General features: G+C 38.6%; 1 protein-coding gene across 1 annotated transcript in view; it reads right to left on the bottom strand.

The window, feature by feature from the left end:
- Positions 1 to 290: 290 nt before the first annotated feature.
- Positions 291 to 9514, bottom strand: part of LOC135205339 (uncharacterized) — a gene marked incomplete in the record, with an annotated part of 34447 nt that continues 25223 nt past the window's right edge. Inside the window, 3 exon segments of the mRNA XM_064235791.1 lie at positions 291 to 4859; positions 5653 to 5761; positions 6585 to 6776. Of these exon segments, the coding sequence (XP_064091861.1) occupies positions 4626 to 4859; positions 5653 to 5761; positions 6585 to 6776 (535 nt within the window).

Here is a 9514-nt window from a genome sequence, read left to right as displayed (position 1 = left end):
AATGCTTTTCACATTTACTCAGTATGGACTGATTTTGCACGGTTTTGTCATACTACCTTGTTTAAATACTCCTTAGACAAGAGCCGACAGTCAATGTAGCATTGTATACAAACATGAAACTCACTTTGAATCATAAAAGCATAACATTTTTACGTCTAACTATAACAATGCACACAGCCTCCCTCATTACCTTACTGAATGAGAGAGTCGGCACCAGGTCATATGTCAACCAACGGTAACCATAACATTAAGAACACATTTTTAAAAGGAATCACAAGCAAACAACCAGATACTTTATAACAAATTCTTTATTTCTTCTATTGACAGTAACTTGATAAAATAAAATACACTGGATAACAATATTTTATCTTCCTGTACAGACAATCAGCTGCTATCATCCATTCCAAAGTCCCTTTGATTTATCAAGCTCCAACCAAGTGGAATCTGAGTTTTTTTTTTTTTATTTTATATGCTCCAGCTCGGGCTTCCATATACCATGGTCAAAACAAGGAGAAAATTTTAAGGTCATCTGTAAGACACTAGGGTGTTCATCTAAGGCCATTTTTCACTTACCTAACGTTACTAATTCAGTGTACGTTAACAGGAAATTTCCCCTCTTCCATTATTCTATAAAATGAGTAGTAGTCTAATTCTCAAGTGCTAATGTTTAATTCTCGAATGCACACTTGAGCCATCACTAACTTTGTCAACAGACCAAACTAGAATAAACACTCGCAACAGCATCCAACCTAATTCAAATTGTATGTAGAAGAGAAAATGACAAAATATCCGTTCTATGAACGTCAAACTTGCAATTTTTTTCTTTTTTGTAATAAGGACGCTGCCAGAAGTCCACAAAATAAAAGACGGGGAAAAATTGCTTGCACAGATTGTTTCAAACAGTAATTACCTACTGTGGGAGAACATGCAGGAAAGTCCCAATACATAATTCCAAAAGGTAGTATACAGGTAGTTGAGTATATCCACCACCTGTACACTCCAACAACATTTAACCAACCATTTACAATCTATGGTTTTGGAATCTGTGAAACGTGGTAAAATTTCTGTTGACTGGATAAGAAGATGATCCTCCAAACATCAAGTATCAGGGCATAAAATGATTTAGTAAGGGATATGAGACTTCAAGACTTCAACTCTCCGTGGGATGATAATTACGTAAAATTCTCCCTTTTTCTCTAGCTATGAACGATAAAAGCATCACAACTAAGAATCACGTCATAGCAAAATGGATGGATGGAACCCCACCCCTGCAACAATCAGTGGTGATGACGATGATGTTAAAGCTTGTGATAGTGATAAGTGAGACTAGCAAAGGCATACCAGAGGTAGTGAGGCTACACACACACACGCCAAACGAGCCCCAAGGAGCCATCCCTTTCCTTACTTCCTTCCTTCCTTCCCAAGTACCTGACTGTGGCTTAGGCAAAGATATTAATACTAGATCATGACACAATCTTCTCGCTATTTCATCTACAACTACTACGTCTTGCTAATTGCAACTAACATCCACGGCTTTGCTACTTGGAATAGCTACTTATGCAGGGGTGCAAAATGATGGGTCCTGACTATTTGGTAAGGCATGGTTCCACAGGAAAGCAGAAAATCCTATCACCCGTAGCAGCGTACACAATAACCGACAGTATATGGATGACAATCAAGCCAAATACACAAGGTTCATTAATATGGAAGCCATCAACACATGACACAAAGGCAACAAAAAATAAAAAAGCACATAGGTAGGTCACTGGAGAGACGAGAACCCATTTCCTAGTACTAAACAATTGACCTAATAAATATGATGACCTTTGTATGCAGAGCTCAAACTGCCAGAGACTCCAGAAAACATAAAACGCGCACAAAATACCATCATAGGAACCTTTACAAGCCAAGTGCCTTGTCTAACATCATGGACTACAGCGAGCGACCGACCGACAGGTGGTCAGAAGGCGTGGTTCTGCAGTCTGCAGGAGGACTCTGACACAAGTCAACCAAACCTTCAGAATGCGAGTCGCCTCAAGCACTGTTGCAAATTAAATTGTTCCAAGTGTGAAGGGGATTGATTCAGCCTCTACAAATGATGAGTTGTCATTTCCTCAAATTGACTTTGCACTGCCAAAATCAATTTCTCTACGTGGGGGGAGAAGGAACATCAGCCTTCCTCTCAGATGAGTTACAAAGTGAACGTGAAAAGAAAGCAGCCTTCAGTCCTGAAACAACTTGCGAGGTATATGACTGCAGCAGTGCTGAGAGAGACTCGTATTCAGGCAAGAAACTGCTGCTTCTTAGTATAATTGGATGTTTACAGATAGTAATCAACTCTATAGCAAGATAATAATCAAAAAGAATGACAAATAAAGCAGACAATCTTACACAAAGCTGATCAGCAGTACGCTAATAATTTGCTAGATATATTTACAAATGTTACAAGCTAATGCTATTCCAACTCCAGCCAAGAATGTCAAAAGAAGGTCCATCTCTCCTATCTGGAGGGAGAGACAGCAATGCTCCTCCAGTCACACACTCACCACCTTTTATGATGAACATCAATAAAAGGGAAAAGTTTGCAAACTTGTGTGCATGGCAACTGGAGATGAACCATCCATTGCAGAGCATTGCAGCCTCTGAGCCTTGCCAAAATTTCCTGCAATTGAGAGGGGTCTTCTCAAACACTCTTGCGCTGGAATTTAACTTAGGTTCTTTACAATATTTACAAACATTTCCTAACCAGAAACTGGATAATATAACTTTAGTGCTAAAGCAATATTCTCTATCATGCTTGCAGGCTGGCAGTGCTGAAGACAATGATAAAATAACAATGTCAAAACTGCTTGCGAGGCAAGTGACCCGCAATATTGCAGTCTCGACAAGTTAGGGATGATCAACTTAAGAGTATATATCTAATCAACGGAGTAAAAAGCAGTCTTGTGTTAAGAATTTACTGTAGTCATAACAAACTCATTAAAAAAAATGTTATGCAAATTAACGGTGGTCAAGAGGAAAACTGACGACACATATTGACAGGAATAGTATCTGTGGTGCAACCTAGTCCTCTGTACGTGACCTCAGAACACAGTTATCAGAGTCAGAAGATTTGAACATTCCACCACACAATCCTAAAAGTTACTAAATGTATGACTACAAGTGTCCTTTTCATTTCTTCTAGTCAACAAAGGGGAAAAAATTCTCGTGGATTCCTTTACGAAACAAAAAACTATGAAGACAGACCTAACGTGTGATCATTTTTTTTCAGTTTTCTTTTTTTATGTGTGTTCTGGATAATCTGACTGAACTAATGGAATTGTCTGGAATCGGCGGCAGGTAGGTAGCCTGCCACACCCTCTATAAACAAGGGGCAATCGTCGAAGCTGGGAATGTACAGAAATGCATTATCTAAGCACAGCATAAACCAAAGATAATGATTGGGTACCATGATCACTATGACTAATATTAATATACAAGTTATATCTATACGAAAGAATGAAAAATAAACTGCGCATATCATCACAAGGATACAAACACGAAGAAGCTACACATACGATGAATGAATGATTGAATAAAAATATGATTACTCTTTGGAATCTACACAGAAAGTCAAATCTACAAAGACTTTTTTTAACATTATTGTTATTATTATTATTATTATTATTATAATAATTATTATGATTAAGTACCACGTGGACGGCTGGGACAATGCCAAGATACTCACATCTAACTTTTTGTGTTAAGTAGAATGCAGTCTCTCAGAAGGCTAATATTATTATCATGAATAAACCTATTGGGCACATTGAGACAAAATACATTATATCATCATCATCATCTTAAAAAGACGATAATCATCTGATGTGGACCTTTCGAGCCTAGTTATGGAAGGCAACTGCGCAAATAAGAGGCACCTTTTCAAGACAATTATCATGATGGTTACTTCTATGTACACAAGGCAGAAGACCACTAAAACACTATATTATGTATATATATTACTCTGTGAATCTAAAAGACAGTTATAACATTCAAGTGTCATATCAAATAAGATATAGTTATACAAATGTATATAATGTCTGGCAGCCATAGTAGACCATTTCTCTCAGTATTGTTCCGTCTTCTTCAGTCCAAATGACGTTTTTTTTTTTTTTTTTCTTTTTTTTTTTCAAGTGTCTACCAGCTCTATAAACCATCTCACTGAATTTACTATCTCGATAGAAGTCTGAAGAAAAAGGTGACCCATGAAGCTATCCAATCACTCAACCATCAATCATAGGCTTTACAAAAAGTGAGACATCCATGCTGGCCGAGTACAGTACTTAATGAGCACCAGGGGAAAGAGTGAGGGGCTGGCTGCAGGAGGGGGAAGATGAGGAGGAAATATATCATAAAAAAGAAAACCTTGCACCAGCAAGGATCAAACAGTCGTCTGAGTAACAACGGTTGGTGTAGGTTTTGCCAATACTGCAAGAAGGAAAAGGCTCGGTCATGAAAGCAGCATCAGCAGCAGCAGCAGCGTTGTACTACTGTACTACACTTGCAATGTTGATGGCGACATCACTGTGTTCCCCCAGAGTTCTTCTGATGGACTCCTGAGTTGCTTTTTCCAAAGTCTCCATCATCAACTACAAAGCCGTTGGTGAAGACGCTGCTGCTCCTGCTAATGTTGTCTGCTGTTTTCCATTGTGATGGAGATTTGAGTAGACCGGATTTCCTCCTACCACCCCTCCCCCTCCTGATCCTCCACCTCCTCCTCCACCTCCGCCCGCTGAACTTCCACTGCCAATTCTTCCTGCCGTGCCCGTGTTGACCGTGTTGATGCCGTGCCCAGCTGACTCCACTTCAACATGGCTTAGCTCCTGGTCAAGTAGAGGGAAAGTGAACTTAGTATACACATCACTGGATAAAATTACATTTTATTAATGAATAACCTACATGAAGGTGTTGGGGTTGTATGATGATATGTGCTGGTTTTCAGTGAATAAATAGTCACCTCATGAATAACATGAGTTTAAATGACATCTATTTGTTTTAACGAAACCAAACAGTGTTTATGGTGATATGTTTTACTAACGCACAATAATTTTGATTTAACTTTAAATTCAATTATAAGCAACTGACCTTCTGTACGATACATATTACCAAGTTCCTGATAAGGCTAAACTGTAAAATAATGTCCTCAACTGGCAATGTACAATAATTTGAAAATTTATGACTATGAAAAAAACTTTTTTATACCGTTTTATCTATGGCCGCCTACTGTATTACTAATATTTCTTTAAATTTCATAGCAATATAAAATTTCCTTAAAAGATGCAGTACCATAACCCTCAAAATAAACAAACTTTCTCAAGAGTCCTGGAATGTAACTTTATTGATATTATTGATGGGAAAATTATGGTACAATAATATTTTAAGCAAGAGGACATCCCCACTAACGTAACCCTCACGTTATTCGAGAGGTAACTTTAGAATTATTATTAGACAATAAGGTCTTCAAACTCATAGAACATTTTTGTTTGCACTTGCAAGCTGTATAAAGACAGTTCTTAAGACTACATCATTTTACAGATGCCCTACGGACATCCGTGCAACCCTACCATAATAATAACGGACACTACAAGGAAGGTCCTTGACTTCAAGAGTACTCACATCAAGAGTGCGAGCATACGGGTTGCTTATAGTTCTGAACACCTCTGGCTTGGGATTCTGGTACCCCGAAAACGGCTGCCGGTCACTGTTCCGTCCATCATCAAGATCCCTGCGGAATGGAATGGAATGTTACATAAAATTTAGGACACAGGCAAAGCACTGGGACCTCTGAGGTCACTCCGCACCAAGAGTAGAAAGGTTTGAAAGGTGTAACAGGAGGAAGACCTGACAGTTGCACTAAGAAACAACTGTCAGGAGAGGGTGGAAATTTAGACAGAAGAAAAAGATGATGAATGGAGGTATGGCAAAAGGACAGAAAAGGGGTTGCAGGTAGGCGCCAAAAAGATGCTGCTGAGAATCTTAACTAATGCCTGCAGTGCAAGATCCCTGTGGAAAGAGAGGATCTAAACCATTTTTCTGGAATGATGTTGTTACATCAGCATAAACAATAATTCTACTTATTTTGACGACCTAAATTACTGAATTGGAATATATACGTAATCTTAGGCTGAGAGCCAAGTCCTGGAACCTATAAGGTCATTTAGAGTTGAAAAGCATTGCAGTTTAGTGACAAACACTACATATAACCTTAAGCAATGCCTACAGTGCACCATGTGATGTGCACTAACAACTTAACCCTTCTAAGAGATTCCTAAATGACTGATACAGAGCTGAGGGTATAACCTTACACACTTTCTTCTCCTTGTCCTTTTTGAACATTTATATTAACATGAATTTACATCCTTTCACTATGGTTATTTGTTTACTATATGTGGTTAATCATGCATTTGTGACTATCTGGGTACCCCATTTACAGGAAGAGTGTTGCAAGATACAAATCACAAGCACTCAACTCTCGGCTGAAAGCGAGCAGCCAACGCACCCCCATAAAATCACTCGGTCCAACGCACCAATTTCAAACCGTCATTTACCTGCATCGTTTGTCCTTGTCTTTCTGCATGAAGATGTAGACGGCAAAAAGGACGATGAACACCAGAACGCAGGCTACGGTGGCCCCGCCCGCGATGGAAGCGGTTTCCAACAGGACCTTCTCTCGAGCTGGGATGTAGGACCCGTCCAAGTCTTTGAACTCGCACCGCTGGCCCATGTACCCATCCGCACACCTGCAAGAAAATAAGGAGTAAATTTCTATTTATCATTTAAACGTAATAATGCAGCCATCAAGCCAACAAGGTTAAGCATAGCATCTGAATGTGTTACTACACCCCACAAGGAGGGTAGTGCTGTCAGTGCACCTCGAGGTGGACTGTAGGCATCACTTGCGGTTCTTTGCAGCCTCCCTTCCTAAAGCCCTAACTATATGTTTGTTTGTTTGTTTGTTTGTATGGTGTTTTTATTTTGCATGGAACCAGTGGTTATTCCGCAACGGGACCTATGGCTTTACGTGACTTCCGAACCACATCAAGAGTGAACTTCTTTCACCAGAAATACACATCTCTGACCCCTCATTGGAATGGCCGAGAATCGAACTGCCCCTTTCATTCCTTTTAACTGTACCTCCATTCATATTCTCTTAACATCTTACTTCCCTCAACCCTCTCCTGACAAATGATTCCTCGTGCAACTGCTTAGAGGTTTTCTTCCCGTTACACCTTTCAAATCTTTTTACCATCAATTACAGTTTCAGCGCTGAATGACCTCATAGGTCCATGCGCTTGGCCTTTAGCGTAAATTCTATATTCAAGACAAGACAACCCCTTCAACTGCTGTTCTTTGTTAACCCCAGAACCTCAGATGTCATAAAATCTATGATATCTGCTGTTAAATTAAAATTACATTGCTCAATATGTAAGATCAGTTTCAACAGCAAAATAAATGTTACAAACTTTCAAGATGCTTTCTAAAGTAATTTCTGCAATTGATCACAATGATGCAATACCAAAGGAATCGATTTATATTAGGTATACTAATTATACAACCAATTATGATTTTCAGCAATTTTTTTTTTATTCTGAATTCTTCAGATACCAACGGACTGCCTTTAAAATCAAGCGCTTTTTTGAGATTATAAAAAGGAAAATTTCCTGATATAGTTAAATGACTAAAAATAATTTCAATGGAAATATGGAAAATCTATAACGGGCAAAAATTCTCAATGTCTACGAAATAAAAAATAATTTATTCCATATATATCTAAATCATTTCTCAATACATTGGAAAATGATTGTCTAAAATGTATTTCCTCAATACATCCAAAAATACTCCGAGTTTCATAAAATTTTGAAATAAAATTTGACAAAAAAAAAAAAAAAAAAAAAAAAAAAAAAAAAAAAAAAAGTTTTAAAATAAATTCTTGTCCCTCAATTTTCATAAATCTTTGGAATAAAATTTGACAAATTTAAAATAAATGTTTGGCCCCAATTTCATCCAATGATAGTTCCGTTAAACAAAAAAACGGGAGGGGGGGGGGGGGAAGGAAAAATTCAATTCCAAAAGAATTCCCGGATGTGCCAAGACCGGACGTCGAAGAGCACCCCCATCCCATTCCCCCCTACCCCAACAACACACTCACTCACTCACTCTCTCTCTCTCTCTCTCTCTCTCTCTCTCTCTTCGTCTCTCTCAAATCTCCTCTCTCTCTCTCTCTCAAACTCTCTCCTCCTCCAACCCGCCCCCAAACTCCAAACTGGCCTCCTAATCACACTGAGCGCGATTCTGAACTTTAGCGTGATCGAAGTGAATATTTTTCGTCGGTGTTCGCCATGTTTTTATGTTTTTACTAGTGGCATCTTAAATACCATTAAAATGTGTTCTATCTTCGTCACGCACGAGACAGTTTAGAAGCATTACCGCAGTTACAGTGAAATTATATTTAAATATTCACGAGGTTTCCTAAGAAACTGTATAAAAATCGAATACTTCTAGACATTATTGACACCATCTGATAACCGATTAAGACGGAATAACTCGATATTATGACTTAAAAATTAAACCAAAATCAATAAATTAGAAAAAAATCGACATACCTACAAAGATTTCAACGCAGTCTAGGTAATGATCCAGTCCATAAATGAAATGATAAACCACCATAGCTAGCTACCTAGCTATGTCTTTTTATGTCTTTTTATAGACCAGGCACGAACTTAATAGGGAAATAGTGAGATTAAGACTCGCCTTGGGAAAGAAGGAAGGTTATGAGGGCCTGGGGGAATGAAACTGGCATTCTTATATGCATAAAGAGCACGTGGTACGATTCTAAGATAAAATGGCGTATTTTTCCAGTGCACGAAAAAGTCATATCAATCAATGGAATGACTTAGTCATATTTACATAAAACGTAGATAAAAATTCCTTGTACAATGACATACCAAAGGCAATAAATTGGCCAATGACTTAGCAATATGAAGAGAGAGAGAGAGAGAGAGAGAGAGAGAGAGAGAGAGAGAGAGAGAGAGAGGAAGGAAGGAAATACCGAAGGGCGGGAAAAGGTTATGGGTGGAGATCCCATTCACACGTACACGAACATACGCACGCACGCACTCACTAACACGATCATTTAGCGCACGTATACGTACCTACTTTTAAGAGAGATCGAGCATTGCCGTGCTGTCGGCACGACAAAGGAATTCAATGCCGTGCCGGTATAAGGCCAACTTGGTTAATGCACGAAATTTTTTTTTTTTTTTTTTTTTTTTGTGAAAATGGACTGTCGCAGAGAGAGAGAGAGAGAGAGCAATATTCCTTCAAGATTTCCCATTCATTTACAACAGCGGATTACCGCATTCAGTTTCTTATGAAGACTCTTCTCTCTCTCTCTCTCTCTCTCTCTCTCTCTCTCTCTCTCTCTCTCTCTCAAATACAAGTGGTCTCTTATCTCCTCAATCTGGTGACTGTTTCTGTT

This window comes from Macrobrachium nipponense, chromosome 49, assembly GCF_015104395.2.
Source record: "Macrobrachium nipponense isolate FS-2020 chromosome 49, ASM1510439v2, whole genome shotgun sequence".
NCBI lineage: Eukaryota > Metazoa > Arthropoda > Malacostraca > Decapoda > Palaemonidae > Macrobrachium > Macrobrachium nipponense.
This window is presented reverse-complemented; position numbering and strand designations above follow the sequence as displayed.